This window comes from Papilio xuthus, unplaced genomic scaffold (genome assembly GCF_000836235.2).
Source record: "Papilio xuthus unplaced genomic scaffold, Pxut_1.1 DF827777.1, whole genome shotgun sequence".
Lineage (NCBI taxonomy): Eukaryota > Metazoa > Arthropoda > Insecta > Lepidoptera > Papilionidae > Papilio > Papilio xuthus.
Genome location: NW_013530872.1, coordinates 7605133 through 7632675, shown reverse-complemented (window position 1 = coordinate 7632675; position 27543 = coordinate 7605133). Strand labels below are relative to the sequence as shown.

The 27543-nt window shown below is 33.4% G+C and overlaps 2 protein-coding genes across 4 annotated transcripts in view; both read right to left on the bottom strand.

Annotated features, from left to right (window-relative positions):
• Positions 1–14496: 14496 nt before the first annotated feature.
• On the bottom strand, positions 14497–17676 carry UGT39B1 (UDP-glycosyltransferase UGT39B1). Its single transcript, XM_013309015.1, has 5 exons — positions 17412–17676; positions 16820–17063; positions 15961–16559; positions 15286–15508; positions 14497–15002 (listed from the first exon to the last, which is right to left on the bottom strand). The coding sequence occupies exons 1-5, from the start codon at positions 17418–17420 to the stop codon at positions 14497–14499; spliced, it is 1581 nt and encodes a 526-aa protein (XP_013164469.1). The 5' UTR covers positions 17421–17676.
• Positions 17677–21384: 3708 nt separating this feature from the next.
• Positions 21385–27543, bottom strand: part of chas (chascon) — a 71408-nt gene continuing 65249 nt past the window's right edge. For all 3 annotated transcript variants that reach the window (XM_013309477.1, XM_013309478.1, XM_013309476.1), the window contains 2 exons: positions 25869–27105; positions 21385–22825 (listed from right to left, as the gene is read on the bottom strand). In XM_013309477.1, the coding sequence (XP_013164931.1) occupies positions 21625–22825; positions 25869–27105 (2438 nt within the window). In that variant the 3' untranslated portion in view covers positions 21385–21624. The remainder of the gene's footprint in view (positions 22826–25868; positions 27106–27543) is intronic.

Sequence of the window (27543 nt, the reverse complement as noted above, 5' to 3'; positions counted from 1 at the left end):
CTAAAATACGAGCATCGTTTTAGCAAAATACAAAAAGGTGACAGTCACGTGGAGCCTGTTAACGGGGCATATGTCCCTTTTTACTGTTATTTATGCCCCAGGGTAAAAAGCAGAGCTTCCGAAAATGTGAAGAACACTGCAGCTAGTTTGTGCCGTCGCCTTTTTCTTTGTAAAAGTGAAAGAAATGAAATTTTTATGAAACACGTCATATTTTATGTACCGTGATAGTTGTAAGAGAAATAATGAAACGGCAATTTAATACTGTTTTCAAAAGAAACATGGTCGACTTCATTCGCAACATAAATTAACAGATAGAATAGTTTTGGAGTTATAAAATAATTAAACTATTTTTTTGGTCTATGATTCATAAATTCCCATTCCGAATGTACCAAAAATAATGTCCTGTTTTTATTTTTAAAAATGAATTTCCAAAAAAAAGTAAATGTTAATTTTCTACAAAACAAGTATAAATATTACATTATATAATTTTCCATATTCTGTAAAATCAGAAACGTATTTTAATTATTGTTTGCGTATTCTTATTAAGGATCTCTCCTTCGAAAAGATAAAATACGAAGAGAAAACGAAAAGTAATTTTCAAAAATGATACAAACACAAATCTTATCAAATAAAAGTTAATAAGATTAAAATTGACTTATTCCAAAACCGTATATGATCTTCAAGAAATAATTTTGATTTAAAAATGTGATGTAAATAAAATGAAAAATTTATATAGATTGCAAAACGTTCTATTATTATATAATTAGACATTTCAATATTAGCCACTGGCGTTAGTAATTACCTGCCAGATTTTTTTCATTTAATTATCTATACTTTCTTTTATTCTCGCAATTTATTTGCAGTGCGCATAGTGAAGATCTACATTTATATAGCGATGTAGCGTTGCTTTCACTGTAACCCCATCAATAGCCATCCCGATATACCTTCCATAGACCACACTGACCTTTCCTGTACAGACTATACAGCAATCTGACAGAACATTATTTATTATTATTAAGATTTTTGTTAAATTAGATTAAAATCTTTTCTATTTTATTTTATCTATACTAGTTTCTTGGTACCATCATGCATAAATTATAAAACTACAAGCGAAAGCGACCAACATTACCGAACAAGAACAGCACATTGAATTCATTCCTTAGCAAACATAAATGGAATAGTCGTGTATCTGGCGAGCTTCGCAAATCGAAATATTCTAAGTACACAGTCCAAACTTAGAGAGAAGCACTTCAATATTTAAGTGCCAGTAGTTGAACGGCTTAGGCTCTGTGAAATTCAAAGCCATATATTCAAATTTACTTATTCGTAATAAACGTGAGACTTAGTAGCTGTCTGGTCAATAGTTAAATGTTCTAGAAAATCTTTCAGACGTTATACATTTAAATATGTAACAACACCGAATAAGCAACACTAAAAGAGACGAGAAAGTCTGAAAAGAAAGTCAGAAATTCCGCAAATAAATAGCTATACGTTTACTGAACACTAGTTAGTGCTGCCCAGTCAGTGTTTTGTTTCTAATGATAGTCATATACTGGTAGTTCATAGTTGAATTAAAATAAATGTTAAATAAATAGCCAATAGCCACCTCACGATGGCCTAAATAAGTCACTTATATCAGTGTTCACTTCAGAACGGCTGTTACAAGGAGCAAGAAGTCCAGTTACAATGATTTATGGCGCTCGTCTTTGTAAAAACGTTTAAGTATACAACACATAGAACTTTCCGGCTATTGTTCTAGCCTATAAATTCATGTCTTAAATCCCTTGTACTTGTAAAACTATGCATTTACTAAATTAATCTATATATATAAAAGAAATCACCCTTAACTTAGGGTAGGCTCCGAGCTCCTCAGTGGGGACGTATAGTGAGCTGATGATGATGATGATATAAAAGAAAGTCGTGTTAGTTACACTATTTACAACTTAAGAACGGCTTTACCGATATGGCCAAAAATTGGTGAGGAGGTAGCTTAGAGCCAGGAGACGGACATAGGATATTAATTTTTTTTTTCGAATTTATGCCTTGCAGAGTTGCTTTTTATTTAACTTACTTATATTATAAATGCGAATGCTTAGATGGATGTGATGTGGAAGGATGGATGGGTGGGCTACACTAATTATGTTTTTTTTACATCCACGCGGACGGAGTCGCGGGCGACAGCTAGTTTATGATAATTACATATGCCTTTATCAATGAGTTTCTTATTAAATTCATGTTGAAAAACAAATTGATGTTGAAATAAACACGCATAATATAAGCACGCATTTGTAATACAATAGGAAAGCATTCAAAGGTCCCCCTGTATAGTCCTACTAAAATAGCAAACAAATCGGTAAGTAATTGCTACACAATTACCAGGTATGTGGACTATTACTTTAACAATGAATTAAATAAAACAAAAGGTTTTTGTTACGAGTTCAAAAGGTAACGAATAGTAAAAGTTATTTTACACACATTTGCAACCGGAACTTCGTCATGAGATTTTAATATAAAATACATTGTGTTCCATATTTAAATTGTTAAAATTTAGCAATAATAAATAAAATATCTGCATAATTATTTTTAACAGCATTTTTTGGGTTAATTTAAATAAATCTTAAGTAGTTCTGAAGAACTAAAAATGCAGAAAGTTTGTCAACAAACGACTTTCTTTTGTTAGGAAAATGAATGCAAAGAATATTAACAAACAGTGTTTAAGGTAATGGGAAAAAAATAAGCTCCAAAATTTTTAAATACAAATTTCAATTTACTGATGGTTTTGAAGACATTTAATAAATAATGAAAACGCATATGTCCAAAAAGATAAAACAAAATGTAGCACACAAATTATACAAAACATTATTTGCAGGTGCCCTCGACACAATTTGCATGGATATGAGGCGGCGAACCTCATTGTTACCACGGGAGCTCTTATCTTAAATAAAAATATGAATTTCGTGCCCTTATTTTGGTAACTTTAAATATCATGAATTTATATCCAAACGATTAAACAGTATACTATTTTATTAGTAGTAAGTAAACCATAATCTTATCTTACTATTATTATAAATGCAAATGTTTAGATGGATGAAATGGATGGATGTTTGTTTGAAGGTACCTCCAGAACGGCTGAACGCATATCAAGCAAATGTAGCATATATGTATAACGAAGAGTCTGGAAGAACACATAGGCTACTAATGTTGGGAAGATAATCCGAAAATGAGCCAGTGTATTGACTCAACACTAACCTTACTAAAATGTCGACGTCTATGTCCTCTCACTATTCATTCTGACACTGGACTTTGTAACGAAAGCACGTCAATCGCGCCATTGATTCCAAATAATAATGTCTAAAACTAATTACGCGCAGACGGGGGTGACAGCTTGTAATCCATATAAAAGTAACTACAGAAAATTTATTATCGTCAATTCATCCTTCGAGGATGATATATATCAAATCCAGTTCATTATTAGCGTATATTATTTCGGTCCTGGAGCTTGATCGCATTCGTTATAATCAACATTAGGGACATGCTTCTTTGCACACATTACCAATTTTAACATATTACATAAACAATGCTACAGTTAATTGAATAATTCTATATATGTCGACGTGGAAATTACTTGAATTAATTATCTCCAACAGTAATAATTGTGTGACAGCAAATAGCGTGAAACTGGAACGTATGTCAAAATATAACTGCTCTCATTAACCTGCGCGTATTAAACAATGGTAATTCATTTACGTACCAATTTTAAGCGAGAAGCGATTCAGTTCGCTAATTAATGTTCAGCAAATGTGCGCTACAGTTAAATTACTCATATAACTACACTTTGTGCTACTAATTAACAATCGCTAACACGAGTTAGTGGGAAGACGATGTCATTTATAACCATTAAATTCATTCAACTCTAGTTATAAAGGGCAAAATTCACTTGGGTATATAAATTAAAATCAATAAAGTTTGTTCCTTACACGTTCCTTAACTACAAATCTAATTTCGATAAAAATTGTGAGGCAGAGCTAACATAGTAAAGATAAATAATAAAATTGTAGTAATTATTATTTAAACCAGTAATTTTTTTAACTTTAAATTTGGTACATAATTGGTATGTTACTTTTCGCTTTTTCTTTTCAAAATAAGTAAATTTAGCTCTCTTTCATAAGAGATTCCTCCAATGCAACATTGTTCTGTGATATTTCTGTGGTGTTCTGTCGTATGAACTGTCAGCGTAGACCGATAACGCTGCGCAAAAACTTTTCCGCCGAACATTTTTCATTCAATTCCACGCGAGGCTATTGTAATGAATCAACACACGGCTCCGCATGTGCTTATTGTTACATCATAAAGCCGTGTGCGCCGGCTTCAGGGCAATGGTACAAAACACATGCATATTGTGGCAGCTTACAATAACAAAATCCTTTATATTAGAGGTCAACAAAGAGATGTACAGACCTACGTCTGTAGTATGGTTAAGGTAGAGAAAAGTAAAAGCTGTTTTTACTTCAATTTTTGATATTTCATCACTTCCCACAGTTCCCAAACTGTTGATAAGTTAAGAAGGCTATTAAGAATAATCAGAAGAATGTAATAACATTTATTATATTAGACAAAGAAACAAAAATGCATGATAAGTAAAGACATATACTGAACTTTACTTCACAGGAAAGCTTTAATCACAAAAATCCTTTTAGAAAAAAAGCGTGCAAATACGAAAAAAGTGTCGTGTCATAGAAGTCAAAGGCTGCGTATTTTAAATTCATGGTTGACATTATAGTCTTCGTTCGCGTAGTGAATAGACTTGCGTTTGGTTTTCGCAAAAATGAAGCAACCGGTCCTCTTTGAAAGCATCAATGTTGTGTGCAAATACGTTTGCTTGTACATATCCAGTCTGAATCTGCTCTTTGCATATATGGTAGCCATCTTTACTTAAATAATACAACATACTAACGAAAAAAATAGCGTTTATCTTACACTTTTAAATATTTATTATAAACGACCTTAAATTATGCCGAAAGAGAGAGAATTTAAGTTGTCAACTAACTTTAAAATTTAATTTAATTTACTCAAATAAGAAATTTTAATATTAAATATGCAAAGGGTTTAAACTACAAACTTAAACAAAGTAAACATAGAATGTTAAATAAAGCACTCAGCATAATTATTTGTATTAGAGTATTGATATTGATCCAGTTGTAATTTTACTTACAAATAAAGGAATCAACAAAATATAAAATAACTAGCTTATACCTGCGATTCTGTCCGCGGTGATTTAAAAATAAACTAATTAAGTAGCCTATGTATTCTCCCAGACTATTCTACAATTATGCCAAATTTCAGCAAGTACCGTTGAGCCGTTCCGAAGGTACCTTCAAACAAACATACGTCGATCCATCCATGCGTCTTATTTTTTATAACAAAAGCGTTGCGATAAGTATATAAAACAATTTCTCTGTTTTATTTTCGAAGATAATAAAAAAAAATAGTGTCAGATTTCCGAATTACAAATGTGTCTTCATTATATAACATTTTATTGCATTTATAATATAGCATGTCTAACTTTTAAATTCATTTAAATTCATGGGAATAAGCACAAAGAAATTAGCATTGCATGGAAAACGAAATACAAAAACTCGATATTTACGTGGAACTTGTTAACGGGGCATCTGTCCCTTTTTTCTGTTATTTACGTTCTAGACCAAATAAACAGAACTTTTCCTAAATGCGAAACGCTGCAGCTGGCGAACATAGCTACGGTATTTTATTATAATTTCCTAATGAAAAGAATTTGTTTTCTGTAATTTCAATTTGTATTTTTACGCGTTATTATTTTTTTGTATTCTCATTATTCTATTATAAAATAAAATATGGATATAAAAGGTGGGCTTATTTTAGAAACACATGTTTTGATTCTTAATATAGTCGTCGTGTGCGTCATTTTTTTTTATACAATGATTATGTATTCGAAGAACTGTCCAATAAGGCAAGAATAAGAATGACAACACAATAGATTCAGAGGTAAAATGATAACTCAGTTAAACAACTCCATTTGGTAATGAAATCTTTACAACACATTTGTATTGAAATTCTAATACGACTATGAGAATGGGAATGAATGTTTGTTTAATAATTTAAAGCTTGGTTGTGTTGTTATAGAAAGTTTTAGTTGAAAATTTTAACTTAATCAAGTACTCCCACTTAAGAAAAACTTATACATTGTAATTGTTCCTTCTTATTATATACTTGCTTACGTTAATATGTACTTCAATCATGTCTTTATTACAATATATCATAGAATTTAGAATGTTTCCGACAAGGATAATTTTTTCCTATAAAATATTCACTCCCGCTTTGCATGATAAGCGAAGTAGAGAAGAATACTAATGGCATGTCTTTCCTCTTTGCTTCTTGCTTGTGACACCCAGTATTTTACTTACATAATATTTAATATATGTATGTATATAAATTGACATATGTCTTAAAAGCAAAGTAAATTGATTTTAGTTTGAATAAGGATATAAAAATACTCATATAATTAAATTACCATAGACCACGAAAGCTAGATCTCTCTTGTCAGCCATGAGAAGCCCACTGCTGGGCATAGGCCTCCCCCAATGATCGCCACGATGACCGGTTTTGTGCCACCTGCATCCATGATGCTCCCGCAACCTTGATCAGGTCATCGGTCCATCTTGCAGGAGGCCTACCCACGCTGCGTCGACCTGTCCGTGGCCGCCACTCTAGGACTCTGGAGCCCCATCGACCGTCCATTCTGCGGGCAATATGGCCGACCCATCGCCACTTTAGGTTTACAACTCTTCGGGCAATGTCGGTTACCTTCGTTCTGCTGCGGATCACATCATTCCTGATGCGATCACGCAGAGAGACTCCGAGCATTGCCCTTTTCATTGCCCTCTCCGTGACTTAGAGCCGCCTCAAGTTTCCCCTCACCGCGTCTCAGTACCGTAGGACATCACTAGATAGATGCTAGATCTAAGTTAGCTCTATTAGTTTTCATGAGTAATAAATCTCGATGTAAATAAAGCGATAGTGAAATAGATTCCTAAATATAGTTGAATTACTGTACTTACGATAATGTCATTGACATTTTCAAAACAAATAAAAAACTAACAAAAATGCAAATTCTCTTTTAACTTTAATCCAATTCGAGGTTATTTCACGTCACGTGTGACCTACATAAAACCAATAAAACTACATTGATATGTTGCATTTTCATCAACTGCAGCAATTTCAATGACGACTAGCTATTAAATTTAGATTGAAACGGTGATGAGTTTATGTATAGTTCGAAGTATTTTCCATTAAGCTGCTAGCAGCACTAGTGAAAAAGGAGTCTAAGTGTATGACTACATCAAGCTGCTCTGCATTGCCATCTTTTTATAATCTTTAAAAAACTAATTATATAAAAATTCTAAGGAATTGTGTACAAATTTTAATAAATAATTTTGAAAACGTTAAACATTCAACAGAATAAAACTTAAGCCGAAATTAGCAACTGCAAATTATATAATCAGGAGTTTGTGACACTCCCAAGTTAGGATGTCACTTAGAAATTCTCCGCAAATACAAATGGAATTGTCGTGTATCTGAGACAGCTTGAAATAAAAAGGTAATTATAGACATTATCGAAATTTTATTGGACATAATCCAACGCGTTCAGAGTACGAAATTAGTATATTGTCTATCTATCTCAAATTCGTCAAAATCGTATTGGTGTCTCTATTATGTCAAAATGAGGGACAGGGATACCGATATGTTTTTTTTATACAGTAAATTTGGTCTCAGCAACCCTCGGTTAAAAACATCTCAAAGACTAACAAATGGATGAGATTTACATAAGTATTTTTAATGTGGTAATTTGTAAAATATACTTTTATTAAAAGAAAATTTATTTATGTAATGTCATATACTAAAGCAGGATAACTAACTTTTAATTGGCAAGTTAAGTAACTCTCAACAGTTAACTTAACAAAATTTAAAGTGAAGATACACTTACAATTAACAAAGAACTTGCTACTCATAAATTTTGAAATACACACTCAGTTGAATCTTCTTACAAAATTAATACCTTATCCCATTACCTGGAACTTAATAATTTAAACAAGAAATTTCAGGAGGAAGTAAAGTTAAACAAGAACGAGTTCCAGCATAATTATTTATGTTTATACACATATATAACATTGAACACGTGTAAGATTATTATTTATGTTACGAAAATACTTATAAGCATATAAGGACCAATATCTGTTTTATTATATACAATAGAATGCAAATAATATCCATAAACTCTAACGCAATAAAACGAATATGCTTATGTACTGTATCATTATCATATTCCTCCATTTATTATATTCAACAAAGTAACAATCTAAAACTATACTTACCACACATCACATACAAATTGTACAATAGAATTAATAGCCACTGGAAAGGGTTTTATGTATCCCTAATACCTGCGACCCATATCCCTTTCATTGTCTTATATGTCAAACGCCAAATAAGCGGCTATTTGTAACATAATTAGTTTCGGCTTTCGAATTATAACAAAGAATTGTTTTGACCTTTCAATTAATGATAGCAAATAGTTTTACATGTTTGTTTTAATTTTTTTAGGATCAGGCGTTTTGGTCATTTGTTTTTTTAAGAAAAACCAATACAAATAATTACTTATCACTGACGATATCTCTGTGATAAAAGGGGTATGGCTTGTCTACTGCTTTTATAATGCGTATAAGATACTACAAATTTCTCTATAACGTGACAATAATAAGATGTTGTCTTCTCTACACTTCCCTTTCAATAGACTCGAGTTATCCTTTAATTTAGCGGTAATTATTACCCTCAATTTAATCATCCACGCTGGCTCAGTGCGGATTAGATAGTATAAGTACTAAGGTTAAGATTTTATCTCGATATTTTTCTTTACAAAACGATAACATTGTCTAAATGATTCTTTCTTTTGTCTTATTGACATTTTAGTGAAAACTTTCATTTCTTTAAAGAATTAAAAGTGTCAAATTATCAAGTTTTAATTGGTAAGTCTTAATGAGGAAGCTAACGGGCGTCGCAATAGACGCTAGTGTCCAATGCTTGCCGTATTCCACCTTTTATTTTCTCAATATACCTCGTAAAGCGAAATGTTTTTATTTCATTTTTCTACCTACGTTGCGCTTTTTCACATTATTATGCCACGTAACTTTCATTGTTTGTTGACCTATAATTCCAACACAAACAATTCTAATTTTCTTTTTAAATTAAAACTACACTTCTACATATGAATTTAAACAATAGAGGTAATATATTCAGATTAGTTAAATTCACAGATTAATTTGTACTTAAAAAATATGTTAAGGAATGTTTTTATTTGACAACATTATAACAATTTAAAATCAGCGTACATTTTAGAATTGCCATCCCTGGAAACTTTATCATTATTTTACCCAAAGATGAACCCTGATGTACTATTTTCTATTGTATACTAGCTGTCGCCCGCGACTCCATCCGCGTGGAATGAAAAAAAAACTTAATTAATACCCAGCAATTATTCCAATTTTTCTCACCTTTTAAACCTTTCCTTCAACTCTACGAACATTTCAAGGTCAAGATAAGATAAATCCGTTCAGCCGTTCTCGACTTTTAGCAAAACTAACGTACAGAAATTGATTTTTATATGTATAGAAATTTAAACGATAGTTTGACATTATGACATTGAACTAGTAGCCTACACATTGATATTGGTGAGCTATTTCTTCAACCGAAGGATTCTTAAAGTGCACCTTCGTGTCAGATTGCTATCGCTTTCAGTGAAAGCCTAAGTAATACTTTAAAAGAGTTAAAAATCGAACACTATAAGTGTACGACTATTTTTCAATCCGTTGAAACTGTAAAAGCTCTCCAGCTTACAGCGTCAAGGTAATAAAACACGAACGATTTGTTTGAATTCGAAAGATTTAAAAGATTTATAACTGAAAATATTTGAATTTTTATAATTTATAAATAAATTGTAGACAAAAAAAAATAGTAGATCAAATTAAATAGTTTCTTTTTTTTATTTTTGCCTTTACAAATTTTATTTATTATAGATTAAATAGGAATGAAAATATACTAGTATAGTATTACTTTACGTAAGAGTGTATAAATACTAAACAGTTGGACAAAAACTGAAAATAAGATTTGCTGTGCAACATTTTATTTTTAATTTGTTTCATTAAAGTCTTAATCTTTAATTGCTCTCGACTGTCGCAACATAAAACAGAATTGCCAATGGAATTGAAAATACTTAGAGAGCTTTAATGTGACCCTAATAGCTAAAGCGGGCAATCCTTTCCATTGTCTTATTTGTCAAAATCGAAACAAGGGGACGAGTATTTGCTGAAACAATTACTTTCGAATAGAACGACCACTGACCTAGAGATATTTGTATAACGTAACAATAAATTCATTTCTAATGCTAAATAGACCCGAATTATGTAGTTTCAAATGTTTTATCCTCTCGAATTTCAAATATTATTAAACAGTTTCCAGAGCAATTTTATAGGTAAGTATAATAATCTTTAGGAACTTCATAATGTCAATAAAATATACCAGAAATAAATCTTCATCCCAAACGATATTTAAACTTTTTACAAAAGAAATGTTGAGAAACAAACTACATTCAAACCGTGATGACGAATCTCGTACTAATTTTTAATTTCGTCGAAACAATTCATAAAATATTCACATTTGTGTCATCGTAGTAATGCTACGAATTAGCAATCATCCAAAATCAAAGTCAACAACAGCAGTTCCATAGGAAGTGAGGTTTACACTGAAACGTGTCAACAAAACATAACCGCTCTCATTAACCCCTTCGTATTAACACTAGTAATTCATTTACGAGCTAATTTTAAGCGGAATACAATTCAATTTGCTGATTATTATTCAGCAAATGGACGCTGCAGTTAAATTACTTCCGTCCTTTTCCTTTGTTATGCCACAAAGCGGTGTATTATCATGAGTCTAAGTTTATCTAGTAGTTAAGCTTATAATATTGTTAATCTGTATCTTTTAACTATACATGTAAAAGGACAGTTAGGAAGGAAATCCGACACTGTACCGGTGTACTGGCGCATCACTAGCCTTACTAAAATGTCGACGTTTATGTCCCCTCACTAATCATTCTGACACTTGTTTTTGTAACGAAAGCGCGCTATTCGCGCAAAAGAATTTTAACTAATAATGTCTAAAATAGATGTATTAAGACTAGAAGCGAGAGTGTTGTGTTATGACCGCGTCCATGGTGTCTGCCTGTCCCTTTGGGTTATGAGATCTGCTTTAGCGATGAAACGACTTCATTGGAGATTGAATAGTGGAGTAAGAAGAGGGCAGTGGGTACTTTGTCTTAAATAATAGTTAATATTAATAATTCCCTTTATTTATAATATTATTATCAAATCCAAAACCCCAAAAAACATACTCTATTCCTTTGTAGAGTATCCCATTGAAACTATTTACTACATATTAATACTATGTACATTATTTATTTATGAAATGGAACCCTGACATTATAACATTGAAATACAAAAACATTCAAGTGTATATAAAAGCTGCAAACACAAATAAAGAAATGTTTGAAACATAAAAGTATAACAAACAAAAATGAGTCATGCTATACAGAAGTCAAAACTAGTTTATTTGAAATTCATGGGTAACAGTGTCTCGGTGATAACACCTGAGGCAAAAAAAGAAATGAATCCCTGTCGCATCAGTATTTTATATGTATACAACGCCATCTAGTTACAAATTAGAGAACCAATATCTAAGTTTTTTATAGTTTGCTCAAACTATGATTTTATGTTCACAATAGTTGATCGTTGTAGTTTGTAATGTCTTATACAACAAGAATTAAAAGCAAAAATTATCTTGACATTTAGGTCATGAACTTTATCGACTTTATTTATACATACAATAATTTATTCGAAATCTGTCCTTAAGCCGTTTAAGAGTCGACAATTAAAAGTTTGTGTTCTGAAAGGCCTTCAATAGAGAATTAACAGAGTCGTGAAAGGCTTAATAAATGAGATTCAGAGTGTCAACAACTTCCAAATAATTTTCTACGTTTTGTTAACGAACGTCGCCTATAATTATTTGCTTAAAGCTTTCTTGGAAACAATTATTTGTTTTTTGTTTAACACATTTTCTGTTGTAATTCGGTGGTTGTGTTTACATTGTTTGTTTGAGTAAGCCACAAAATATTAAACTAAGTAAAGTGAGTAATTTCTTTTAAATAACTAAGTATTTAGTAAGATGTAATTGAATATTAATTTGTGCAAGAACAAATTTTTTAAAAAAAAACCTTGTATTTAATTGCAATTCAACCGACTATTACACAACTTCAAAACTCAGAACAGGTTGTTAATCCGGTCTTAGAAAACACAAGTCACTGATACATCTAGTTAATATTATATTAACAGACGGAAACGTCTAAATATTCTTTTAAAGCGATATCTGAAATGCAAATATCCTCGATAACATCTAATTAAGAATAGACCTATCAAAAAAATCACAACCAATGGAGATATATTTTAAACGGAAATTTTAGTCTCAGAAACCCAAAGTAATAAATATCTAAATATGTAATAAAAGTTGAGAGAGTAACAGTGGTAGTTACCGCAACAACATCAGTTGCTTAACGGTACGGTATAACTAGAGAAGTACCAGGACATCATGGAAGACAATCCTGAAGTATAGTCATCTGATATCAAGAGACCCGTGTGCCCATTTGCTTATCATAAAAAAACTACATACAAGTTTATTTAGGGAATTAATTAAACGCCTTGTAATATCAAGCTCGTGTCTTTCATGGAACGGCTCGTTATTAAAAATCTTTTGTGTAAGGGTTTTTCGAAGTTATGATGAACATAAAAGCAAACAATTCATCCGACAAACACATCGCATTCATACTCAAACAAAAGAAAACTCCTTCGTCTGGAAAAGAGGGTACAAACACAAAGCGGTGTCGAGACTTGACTTCGCATTGAAAATTCATAAGTTACGTTGCACGAACACTGCAGCCCTGCTCGCCGTCTCAACGTGGAGGTAATAACTCTTGTGAGCATCTAGCTGATAGACATATAAATAAGCCATTTATTGCTGAATTGTTAACAATATAATACTAAAAGAAAGTGTGTAACTGAAACCACTCTACGCCAATGCAAAAACATCAACACTCTCATTTTCTACACATAGTAAAGATAGCAGTATAAAAGTATTAAACATCATTTTAATTAAAAAATATTTGTCTATGTGAATTTTTCTTTCTGTATATATTGAAAAATTCTACCTTTTGCTAATATTCTAGCTAAATTGTTTAATATATTTTACATAAATGTATCTATATCTACGTTTAGATTATGCTTAATAGTGTTCTATTTATCTTATCCTGAGACAGTAACACTGAACCGGGCAATCTAGGTCAGTCACGTGATATGAACTATTTTTTTATCACCATTGATAAAAAAAATGATAGTTTTCATACCTTTTTCACCAAACTGCGTATAGTGAACAACACAAGATAATAAAGAGCAACAAAGAAAAAAAAACATGGACCAAAATATATTAAACATTATCTGCAGCTGATCGCAACTCTACATGAATACCTGATAAACCTTGAAAAGAAATTTTACGAGAATTTACATTCACAAATTAGTTATACACGCGAATAAAGTTACGAGTAATATAGAAGTGGAGCGAAATAATGAGCATCTTGCAAAGAGGATAATCACAAATCTAAGATTTGTTTGGTGTATGATATAATCGAGATTTTTAGGGACTATACTACAAGTATAATCCATGACATTTTCTAACAGTAGTATATCTTACTAATATTATAAATGCGAGTGCTTAGATGGATAGATGTTTGTTAGAAGGTATCTCCAGAACGGCTGCATGAATCTCGCTTAAATTTGGCATGCATGCAGAACATAACCAGGAAGAACACATAGGCTACTAAATAAAGTTTTTTTTTAATGTAAACAGCTAGTCTTACTTATCCTTTGGAGAAAATTTTGAAGTACTTGTCAAAAGAAAAAAGTTTGTCACAACCCTATATTGTTACATTTACATAAATATAAGATAATCTTTCTCAAGAATCTTATCTCAACTATATAAGAGCATAATTCTACCAATATCCATTAAATCACAATTACTGATAATTAGGTAAAAACGACCTTGTAATTGCAAATTTGTCTCTTTATAATATCCTTTTTTAAAAAAAACATTTTTTTTTATTTCAAAGAAAACAATTATATTAATTTTGTAATATTAATCTATGAGGCAACGCAGCTATCTAATTAGATTCTCTTTTTAAACTTTCTTTTAGCAAACACTAGTTGTATAATCTAACAGCCTAAACCTATTAAATTAAGGCGCTGCTTTAGCTTGTACATTTGTTATTAAATATTTAGCTATAATTTGCCTAAAAGTTTTTAAAACTCATTGCTTTTTCTTATCATGATTAACATTTTTACTAAGTAATACTGATTTAATTAATAGCATTGTTTTGTGTAATACATAAATAATTATAATACCAAATAATAATACGATGACGTATACATCAAGCATCAAATACTCAAACCAATTTAATTCTAACGCTGGATTTTTCAATGCCTCTACATTATTATTCCTTAAGAGATATTCTAACCAAAACATAGCCGTATCTAATGGTGTCATTGGCCTATCTTTAAACCTTTGTGATATTTCTAATGCCTTTTTCTTATAATTATCATTATTAAGTACTTCTAAAATTATACTCTCTAGATATTTTTCATTGATGTCATCGTATTGCAGTATTTTTCCAAATCCTTTTTCTACAGCTTGTAAGAGGTTGTTGTATTGATCGGCATAAATAGGAATACCTATAATTGGTATCCCATTAAAAACAGCTTCTTGTGTCCCAATCAATCCGCCGTGAGAAATAAAAAGTTTGATGTTAGGGTGAGCTAAAAATAAAAAAAAACTTATCTATCTTATCTTCAGATATCCTAAAAAACATACATACTGTATTTAGCTATTTAAGTCCTTTGACACTTTGTAGATTTGGGTGCAGTGTCGTTTTATCCTACTAATATTATAAATGCGAATGTTTATATGGATGGATGTTGTTAAAGGTATCTCCGGAACGGCTCAACATATCTTGATGAAATTTGACACAGATGTAGAGTCTGAAAGCGGGTAAAAGCTATTATTTTGATTAATTTAATCTCTAATCTTAGAAGCACTTACCAAAAATTTCCTTTTGTGGCAACCAATTTCTGGTCACTAAATTTTTCGGTTTATTTTCTAAATTTTCATCTTCCCATTTCCATAAGACAGTTTGGTTCAGCCGTTTAAATACATTGATAAATGCATTCTTTTTATCAAGTGGCAATTCAGAACTTCGGACATTTGAACCGAAATTCATGTACACAACTCCATCTGATGATTTATCTAACAGCTCTTTCAGATCCTTGAATAGAACATGCATTTGATTTACACACACACAGTATGTCACACTATATTATTACTTAAGACCGTCGGTGGCTCAGGGGTCAAACACTTGACTTGCAATCTGCAGGTCCTGGGTTCAAATCCCGCCACGTACTAATGTTTTTTTCGATTTCCGATTTACATATGTACATTTATCCGACGTTCTTACGGTGAAGGAAAACATCGTGGTGCATGGTGGTTGCACCTGCACATATCTGAGAAGAAATTCAAGGATATGTGTGAAGTCAACCAACCCGTACTTGGCTAGCGCGGTTGACTATGTCCAATCACCCTTAACTTAGTGTAGGCTCCGAACCCCTCGGTGGCAACGTATAGTGAGCTGATGATAATGATGATGATGGCGATGATATTGTTAAATTATAATGCTATTTAACCAAAATTATCCATAAAGAAAAAAATGTGTTTACTTACATCAGGTAATTCTCCATCGCTTTTTGATAAATGTATTCCACCGATTTCTACTATATTAGGAAGATAGGCGACTGGCCCATCGAAACTGAAGTGACTGTTAACAAGCATAAGAGAAGCCTTCTTTTGCATTTCATATAAACTTGGGACCGGCTCTATGAGATTAGTGACATATTTTTTTACCAACTGTTCCTGTTTCTCTAAGAACCAAAATTTCCACCAAATGAATTCGTATACTGTGAAATATAAACTTCTTAATCTACCCCAAAAGCTTGTTGGATGTTTTATGTCTAAAAATTCTGGTATCACCGTCGCCAATTGCAATGGGTTACGTGCTATTATATTGTGGCGCATACAATTTCCAAACGTTGTCACAAGTGCTAGTGGTGCTTGGTATTTATGGGCTAGTATATACATAGCTTCCTGAAAGAATTGTTCGCAGATCACCAAATCAAACTTCTGATCGCTGGCTAATAGCTTTTGAACTGGAGCTGAATTCATAATCACTTCCGTAAATGCCAGGCCACCGCTCCAGAGAATTTTGTCGTGAAATTTCTCGGCTGATATGCTACTCATTGTGAAAACATTTGGTCTTCCACCTCCTACAAGCATTAAAAAACTCTTGATTATAGTATATATAGTTTGTACCTGTAGCCTGACTGGCAAAGGAACCATTGATTACTTTTTACCGTACATAAAAACAAAACTTTTAATAGGTAATTAACTCCAACCAAGAACCACATCGCAAGTTCTCAAAACGTATGTGGAATTAAACATATTATGTATAATGTATATTTTTTATGTGACATGTGCAAAATGTTAAAATATATGGTTAAAAAATTATATGAAAAATTATACTTACCAATGACCTCCCATATCTTTTTGTCATCTACCATGACTTCGTGATAATTATCAGGCGGAGTCTTTTCCTTGTTGGCTGTTATAGCAGTTACATTGTGTCCTCTTCTAGCCAGTTCCAATCCGATTTGTCGTAACATTATATAATGTGACGTAGAAGTAAATGGCACCACATACAAAATATTTGCACAAAGACATGACTCTAAGAAACATAACACTGCACACAACCAAAGTAATATTAATTTGACCTGGAAAAATAAAATATAAAATTAAATTCAGTAAATTCTAATCATTTTAAAGAAAGTAGTTGAAATAGAGAAATAATAAACTAAAATAATAAAAATAATAAACTTTTTTTCAGAAAATATCTTAGTTAATAAAAGCCTTATTATCTAATAGTCGTAAGTAAAATAATTTGCAGTACAAATAATTAAATTGCACGATCCCATGTAGCAAGCAATACAATCAAGAGTTTTTACTTTCATTAATACGTACTTATATATTCCTAAATAATTTTAATTCATAACTAAGGAAGGAAATATAACACCTCAGGTTATTTTATTTAAATTAAAGATATCATTGATTTAAGTACTTACAAAAGACATCGCGAAAGCTGTGTGTTTGGTTAATTTATTTAGTTATATAATACATGTTAGCTTATGATCACTACACACTTCACAAAATACTTTCTAAATAATTAAAGTAATAAAATTTAGCACGAATAAAACTGATAAAAAAACTTTCGACATAGTTTTGCCTTCATAGATAACCATCTCAAGGCCACTTAGAATGATAGTTGTGGATTATAATTTCATACTTAATTTTTTATTTCTTATATTGATAGAAAATTAAATTGAATTATACGAACCATTTTTGTTTTACCACACTCAATGCTTTGACCTTTCTTTCTTATTCAGAATCACAAGTTGAACTGACACTACAAGTTAAGCAAGATGCTTCATCACGATTACAGCGCGAGTTATAGGTACGCTATAGCCAGTCGCTAGTCCAGTTTAAACGCGAAATGTTAGTAAAAAAATTACATCGACGTGTAGTAGTAGGGTAGAGGTCTGTGATATGTTAAAGCTACACTTTAGAATAACACCAATTTCAAGTACATGCTAAAGAAGTAAATTAAAGCAAAGTCAACATTCTTTTATTAAGAAATAGAGATCATCCAAAGGACATCTAATCAAAGTTAAGATTTTATCGATTTTACTTTACTTTTACCGATAAAACGAAGGCCATTTGTCCGCAAAGCAACGTAAATCGTGGAGACCCGGCGATTTTAGCCATTAAGTTACTTCGTACACAGCGCGAGTCACCTACATTTCTATCTGTCATCGCCAGAGACAGACGTTCGTTACTTTTTTGTTAAGAATGTTGTGAATAAAGTAGCTGCAATGTTCAATATAGCAAAGCAAATCTATACAGTTGATATTAATCGTTATGCATGTACTGACCGAAAATACGATTCGCGTCGACGATTCGACGTTGTTGCTCGTAGCGCACGCAACGCGATTCTCGCGACGCAACGCGATTCTCGCGACGCAACGCGATTCTCGCGACGCAACGCGATTCTCGCGACGCAACCATACGGAGTTAGTTTCAACGAATTGTGTTGCCTTGTGTGAAAAAGCCTTACACAATTATGATTACGCCAGCACACAACTACGATACCATTTATGTATAGGTTCAAGAATCATACAATCTCACACATTTATACATTATTATTTTTAATTTGACAACACTAATATATGTTTATGGTTATTTATAAGAAATTATTTACCCTGTCTTTTGTCTAGGTTTCAATTGAAATTTAACAAATAAAAATTATTAAATTGAATCATAATACTACAATGAAAATATCAACAAGAGAATCTGCTAAGTGGCATATTTGGTGAAAAATTAAATAGAAAAACTTATATATTTTATATTAAGCCCAAATCACATACAATTATTATAAACATTACATGTATATAAATTGTAAATGGATTTACATATAAATCAACATAAAAAACAAAGAAAGTCACAAAATGGAAAAAAAATAATTTATTGCACCATCGCCGTATAAGCAAATTTTTTATTAAAGTGGAATACTGATAATGGTCTATGTAATCATAGTATAATCATATATCATTGCTAATAAAGGTTATCGCGCATTGCTCCGCTACTCGTCCACCAGCTTTGCGATCGCCGCGGCTTTCACTAGACTCGTGCCTCGCCGCCCATTGAGCGGGATATAATGTTATGAATTTGAAATACATCATTCACGCTTGCACGAATGGACGGTCCGCGAGACGTGGGCGAGGCGACCACTCGCAATCAACCCGAAGGCTGCGTCTTTAGTGGACGGCGGTGCAGCAAGAAATAATGAAAAAAAAATATTTTGCTAACGTTAAACTTTAATCCCTCTCCATCGCCGACGACAAATACGCGTTAACCCTAGTAATACGCAATCTTAAGATTGTATTTTTGCAATTTTTTTTTATTACATAAAAACAGCAAATATAAGGTCGTGTATAATTGAGTCACGTGTTAGTATTTTAATGTTTCAATTTGCTAGGTACCTACGATAAAATAGCACATCTATTTTATCGTAGGTACCTAGCAAACAACTAAATTTGTCCAAAAAATGTACAAAATCGGAAACTTGAATGAAAAAATGACTATTTATCATTAAGTAAAACAGAAAGGAATTAAACTGATTTTATCCTACACTTGGACAGTTTCGTTAAGCAGGAAAGGTTTTATATACATAATTTATGAGAAATTGACGTAGGTTATCAACTTAAATTCGCCCATTACTAAACGCCACAATGATCTGTTCTTTGCCGCTCTCATCCAGCATACAGCCGCAACCTTGACATCATAAACGACACGTGTTAGATACATTTCTTTCTGTTATATGGTACAAAACCTTGAAACGCGTCAAGAAAATATATTTATAATATTCCTATCCATTAATATTCTAACGAACAAGAAATAGAAATTCTAATTTAAGTTTTATATCCATACCTGTTCTTTATAGGCTATTTGAATTTAATTAAAATCATCTATGGAAAAAATCTATTTCAAAATCTTTACAAGCATGGAAGACACTAGATATATAACATTACTTCATGCAAACATTATTTTTGCTTAAATTAATTAATAAGTTTCATGTTACAAATATGAAAGGCTATTATCAAAAATTTTATCTTTTATTTCGCTGTTAAGGTTAGTGATGGTGTAGCTTATTTTGGTGGATTAAAGTTAAAATGACGAGGTCTCATACAAACATAATTAACATTGGCTTGTACAATGGCATTTAATAATAAATTGATGTTGTTGAAGATATTTAATGAGCTAGAGATACTATTAACTTTTCCATTTTATTACATCGCCATCTATTGAGCCCACTTAAAAACTCTGCAAGTAAGCAACAGCTTTTTAAATTTCAATGCTATAATCATAGATGGCTGTATAAGAAATCAGTGCAATACTAAATTAATGATACCAAAATAATGATAAAATGACAGTGACACTTAGACTTTTTTAATGGTAACTGTCATATAGTGTAGAATTGTATATTATGTATACATACATACATATTAATAAATTTGTTGTGTGTGTACGTAACGTCGAGAAAAAAAAATCATACACGTGGTTTTGTGTAATTATTTTTTTTTGACAGCGTTTGTTCCAGGTAATCTTCGAAACGGCTGGACCGATTGCCGACATCCGATGTTAATAAACGAAGTACCATCACAGCTTTGAACAGATGAACCTTTTACTTGAATTGTAAATAATAAATGGACGAACAACATACTAGCAATTCGAAGTACTTGGCCTCTTTTGGAAATAATGAATTAATGTTCTGTGTTTTATTCTTTAACCTAACTTTTATAACTGAATATATTTCCATCAAGGTTAAGTTTTAAATGCACTTGTTCAAACAAATGAATACGACAATATTTAATTATAATATAATATGTTTTTATTCTACAAGCATGTGTTTGACAAAATTGTCTCATTAATTTAAATTGTATTACCTAACACAAAAGTAATTTTCCTGTCCCCATCCCGCTAATGTAAGATCAACGCTCGAAGTTCTCGTCCTAAAAGCCTATTTTATTGTAAGAGATATAGTTACAAATATTATAAATGTTACGTTCCAATACGAACTCTTTGGATTGTTTTTTCTATAAGCTTAACCGATTAAAGTGTGTTTTTATTCTCCTACGAAGTGTCATTTATGTTTGCACTTTATATCTATAATGTGTATCTTGTTACTTCAAATTATAAATAGTCTCGGACTATTCTTAATAGGCTTGTTCCAATGATGATAAAATTAAAAATGTCAAAACTATCTCTCGCAACATTTATGAATAAAACTACTTTCTTAGTGCATATTAACACATTATATTTTTCTCGAATACATTTTATTATAATTCATATTTATTTTTTTATAAAATTATACATTTAAAAATGTTATACAAATGTTTAATTTACAAATTAACGTGTCTTAACAATACACTTATAACTATAAATAATGGAAATTTAAAAAAAATCCTTAAAATGGACGGAATTTAATCAATTATTTATGTTAAGAAAATAAAATTAGTAAAGCTATATGACTTTTTACATGAGACAGCGATCTATTAATTTAAAAAGAATCGATGTTAAAGTGTGAATTTTAATTATATTTCCCCAATAACGTAATTAACATAGACCATTTTTAATCTGCTTTATCATTTTGTTCGAATACTTTCAAATCAATAACGTAGTGTTTATGGCAATCAATATTAAGAATATAATATTACGTAACTAATAATCTCTTATCTTCTCTATCACCTTGTAGTTGCTACTCCTTCGTTCTGAATACAGAGGTGCTGATCCATTCTTGAGTTCATAGCCAGGCGGTGATGCACGTATTCTATTGTCGTAGTATTTAACGCTGGAGATTGGTTCCCCTTTATAACCCCTGCTCTTTGTAACCGAATTCACCTCCCGAGATTCTATAATCTCTTTTGAACGGCCGTCTCTTGATGGTACTATTTTTTTACTAACAGTCTCGACGGTATCAGTTACACTCGGTCGTTCCGGATCGCCCGATCGTGTTGTGTACCTGTACGTTTCAGAAAAGTTATCGCTGCTATTGCTGCCTCTCCTTATTGCCGGCGATTTTAATCTTGTTTCCAATCTCGATACAAAAGGACTCGATTCCCTGTTCAATGATTCAGTTTTGTAAAGCGGGATTTTTCGCTCCTCCGATATTCTATCCTTGTAATGCGGGGAGGGGGTTCCATATCTCGACGATAATCTGCTTCCGTCTGATTCATCGTCGGCGTGTAACGTTTGATACAGATCTGGGGCACGTTCGCGGAGTCCTTTAAGGAAAATTTTCTTCTTATCAGTTTCCTCGTAGGATTTATTATACCCATTAGTGTGACCGTTACTGATCGGTGCAGTTTTTCCGTACCTAGCCCCGAACAAGCCGTCACGCCTGCGTTCAGTCTCCCGAGAGACAGCGTCAGCTAGGTCCCGTTGACTTCTGTTTATTATGGACACGATGCCGGGACTCTTGAGTTGTTCTGGAGTCTCGTCGAGTTTACTCAAATGGGGATTCGATTTGTACATTGTGGAATAGTTGCGGTTCATGCCTGTAACGTAACGTGGATGCGTCTCCTGTTCAGGAGCGCCCATAGCAAAACTCTTGCTCCTGTTCAGACCTTTGTAGGTCCGCGCCGGTTTAGCCGGACCCGGTGGATAACCGTTGATTTTAACTTCTTGTGGCGGCGGCACGTGATTGTTCGATATATTGATGGCACTCGTTGATCGCTTGTTGGACGACAGGCGATTCCAATATTTGTTTGTCGTAGGTTTCTCTGTGGTTTTCTCTTTGCGGTCGTGAAGTTTCCGCGGCAAGGTCTGCGCGCTGCGCGAGTACTCCTCCTCTGGCTCACTGTTTGGATTCAAGCGGCTCGTAGAGTGACTGAATCGACCGAGTGTGCTTGAAAATTGACCTCTGAAAGCAAAAAAATGATGATTTATTACACAATTAATAACACTTCGTAATTATAAAACTAGTCCAACCCACATACGCTTATTGTTATCTCGCTGTATCAACAAAAACTAGACAATCTTGTATTTTTGCCGGTAATTGGATTCAATGGAGGATCACCGCCTACGCGCTTAATGACTGCTTTGTTTTGTTTGGAACGTTGGTACGCCTTTGTACATAGCGACATTTTAATATTAAAACATTATACAAGTATTTTATTTGCAGTAATTATAACAAGCTCATTCTTGATGTACGTAGGTACACTTAATGAGCAAGCGTGAACAATTTTAATTCAATGTAGGTTGGTACTAACTGAAACAAACATAGGCGAAATGACATCTACCAATACAATAAGTATTGAACTAATTTGCATTTGTTGAGGCGACATTGGACACCTGTACTGGCATACTCTAGTGATGAATCACGATCGTTTTGTTTGCCGTAAGCCGGCGATTCCTTGTAACACAATATGTACGTATCAATGTGACAAACTGACTCAACGCATGAGCTAAATAAGGGCTGTTTGGTGAATGAAACACTTATCTAGCCGTAAGCGGTAAAGCTCACGGACAGCGGCAGGATGAAAAAGGCAAGATATGCCGGAACGCAAACTTTGTCACTCTGTGGCAACATGTTTTGCTTGATGCTTTTTTGTTTTGTAAAAGTGTTTACAACACTTTCATAGCAACAATCTATTCGATACATTTGGATACATTTTACAAGTTTTTATACGTTTTGGTACTCTTAGTTTTTAAGAGCCTCTTAATTGTAGCAATGATATTGTCATAAGAATCGGGGTACTTTGTAAAGTTATTATATTAAAGTTAATAATCAATTAGAAATATTCAGGGCTGTATCGTCAGTGTTAAATTATTCTATAACCTTAAAAAATTAACATCAAAAGCACAGTTTTTTTAAACTGGCCGAAATAATCACGTTTGCAGTTTTATTTATTATTGTATATACAGACACACAAATAAAAAAAATGTTACCATGTTGATTACCACTAGTTAGGTATTTTATTACCTAAATAACAGCTTCTAAAATACAATGATCGTTGTCTATACGGTGTTTATAGATTTAATAGACAATAAATTCCTTATAAAATTTAGATTATCCGTTATAAATTTTCCAATTGATTGTAAATTCTGCGTATATTATTTTCCGTCAGCTATTTATAGCAGTTTATGAGTTTTACTTTCTTTTTAAAGTGATACAAATCCATATCTGTTTTCTTTTATGATTTTAGAATATGTAAACAAATTAATTTGTATGCAATGGAGCGCAGGTTACGAGAAAACCAACAGCGAGATATTATTAAACTCCTTTTGAAACTCACTTCAGTAACCGTAAGTTTCTCAGTCCAAAATCCCGTTTAAACATATTGTTGTCAAAGATAAAAGACAGGGATGGCGATATATTTATACAGAGATTTTGGTGTCAGAAACCCACGTTAATCCAAATTTTACTTACAAATAGCCTACTTATCAAATAAGGCGCATGTTATAAATGCTAAGAAAGTTTTTGCTACGTATTGCGTATTTCTTAAATTTTTTTGTTGAATGAATGAATGTTGCTCTAAAATGTAACGATATCAAAGGATATTAACAGACTTTCTATTACTCAGAAGCACATATGAACTCTAAAACAAATAAAAAGGTAATCAAATTAAAAAATAACTTATAATCGGAACAATAACAGCGAAGTTTTTCTATAATATATAAAAAAGCCTATTTTTGCCAAATAATATTACGTCATTTTCCTTAAATTATAAAACTTATATCTTTTCTAGCATCGCTTTATGTGCAATATGTTACATTGCCAAGCTCAAGCGCTCTTTTGCGACATACAATTTTTATTGCGTCACGAGTTAGGCCTAACATTTATAAATTGATCTTTTCTCATACATAATATTTTATTTCAATTTTCTCATAAATAATGTTGAGAGAGAACATTTCGATGTCCTTATTTACTGCGTAATATTTTATATTTCTAAAGAAACAGAGACAAATTTTATACATTGTCATAGTAAAATAGCATACGATAGATTTTCAGGGAGTAACTTAGGACTGCTTATATATCGAGGCACGGCAGTGCCCCTGCTGAGGTGAACATCGCCAAATATATTGAAGCTGTAGCCAAATCTCATGGTTGCTAGTAAACAACATTGATAAATTATGAGGAACAAACAAAGGTGTCTATTTACACAGATAAAAAATTATAAAACATTATAACTAATTCGCTTTAAGTAGAACAAAGCTTAGTCTAGAATGCAAGGAATGTGACCACAAAGAGACTTGTCACCGTCGCTATTATTAGATCACTCGCTGCATTTTATGTGGTAGCCTTAGCCGTGATAGGATTAAAGGTCAACCAGAAGTACTCCAGTTTATAACAGTTTTAATAAATAATAAAAAGTGTACATTCAAGGCAATGGTTCATAAATTAAATAGAAAAACATCGGAAATATAATTTAAAGATGTTAACTACAGCTGGATAGTAGTCTATGAACGCTATGAAGCAGTGCATATTTTTTTACCGCAATTTTAATTTACTTTTCATAATAACAATCAAAGAAACAAAAAAAATGTATTTGACAAATTTTAGACGCGAAAATGGTATTATTGCTTAAACTTTAACTGATATTTATGAAACTAAGCAAAGGTTGTGGAGATAAGAACGTATTATAATCTACAAAAAAACTGTGGAATCTAGCACCTGTAAATTGCTAAATCGTAAAAGATATATTGCGTTGTATCGTTAAATGTTTTGGACATAAAAATCGATCAACCTATATAAAAAATTCAAAACCAGACGACATAAATTAAATTTATGTCTTCAATAATGCACGTGGGAGGCGTTTATCGTAGCACAAAATTCTATTTACGGCTGAGAAGAGCGTTATTGTTTATAATAAATAAAATAACTTGTATGATCTTAAATAGGCAGGTAGCTTATCGATCTAAATAAGTACACTAACTAGTTTGTAATGTAGAAAAATTCTTACCTATCACGATGATCGCGGGTGTCGTTCGCCGTGGCCCGCCTCGAACTGCCTTCGTACTTGTGCTCTCGCCCGTAGATGCTGGGCGCGAAGGGGTCTTCTCCGAGGTAATACCGGTGCGGCGGCGCGACGGGGGGTGCTAGTTCACCGCCGTATTGCTTGTACGTCCGCGACGAATGTTCCGGCGACGGCGATGGCGACCGCGAATTCCTCCACCGTGTCCGTCTCTCAGCTGACGCCGACCGAATCTTTCCAACCAATTTCCTGATGGAGTTCCCTATGGCGGAACCGACCGATTTCCTTACGGGAGATGGCCGCCGGCGTCCTTCGTTCTCCGCGAATCGCGTTTTCTGATTCTGTTTACGTTCGTCACGACGACGTGGAGGCGTTCGATCTCTGTCCGAGCTGCCACGACGTTCTCTCGGAGGAGAGTAATCCGGTGGTGGCTCCGCGGCGGCTTCCTCGCGACTGTCTCGAGAACGTCCCGAATTGCCATTGCGCGAGGAACTTCTATAGCCACTGTCGTACCGGTGCTCCTCAGACACGCGTTGCTTAGTATGCCGCTTACGTTCAGGAACAACAGGATGCCTATAATCGTCTTCAATGGACGGCTCGCGGAAGGACCGATCCGTTTCTAGCGGCCGAAACGGTGAACCACGCGGTGGACTGTGCATCGTAGAAGAAGACACGTAGGCGGAATCATCTCGTGAGGGTGGATGACGGCGACCGATCGGCGACGACCTTCCTTGAGGTGAGTCTCGCTTCCCATAAACGTGGCGCGGCGAGGACCCGTTTAATCGATCATCACTGGCGTACGGCGACCGCACGGCCGGCGGCGACGGTGATGAACTTCTCGGTTCTGGCATCCTCGGCTTTGTGGCGCGACGTTGCGACCAATCGGCTACACCTTTAAAGTAGCCGCCCGTGCGATTTACCGGTGCCGCCGGCCGTTCGTCAGATGGTGTTGAAGATTTTGTTTTTCTAAGAACTCTGTCACCATATGCAGCAGGGGGCGGTACCGAAGAGGATGTTTTTCCGTAATATCCCTCGTCATCGGCAGATTTATTTTTTACGTAATACGCTGGTTCCGGTCTTCGTCCTATTTCTTCCGCAATGGAGTCGTGAGAGGAGCGGGAGTCGCTGCCAAAATGACTCTCGAGCCACTTGGAGGTTTCCTTTTTGCGGGTTTCCTCCTCGATGTCGAAGTCCAGGGGTCGTTTCGCGTAGTCCTTGTCGTGATCTGTAAACGAGGAGCGGTTTAATACAGAGCGTTATGGCGCGGCCGCGCGAGCGACGGTTTACGTTTGAGTGGCGACTAGCGGGGCCGCTCGCATCCTCACTAGCACGCGACGTGGCGTAACCGTTCAGTCAATAAGTTTGCCAAACTAACGAAGGTCAATGCAATGAGCTGCAAACACGGGTGTCATTTTTACTAAACAGCTGCGAGACAGTGCCGAGAAAACAAATTATGAAGCGCGTAATTATTTCTAGGTCAGGACGGCGTTTCAGTGATTATACTAATTATGGACGAGAAATGTAACCTTAGTTTGAACAATTCTAAGATCGCGACAAAATCATTTACATTTATGCAAATGTAACACAGAGCCCTGCACCATTTTGTTATCCTGTATTTCCTTTTAACATTATTTACAATTACCATGTAAGCATACAACAACCT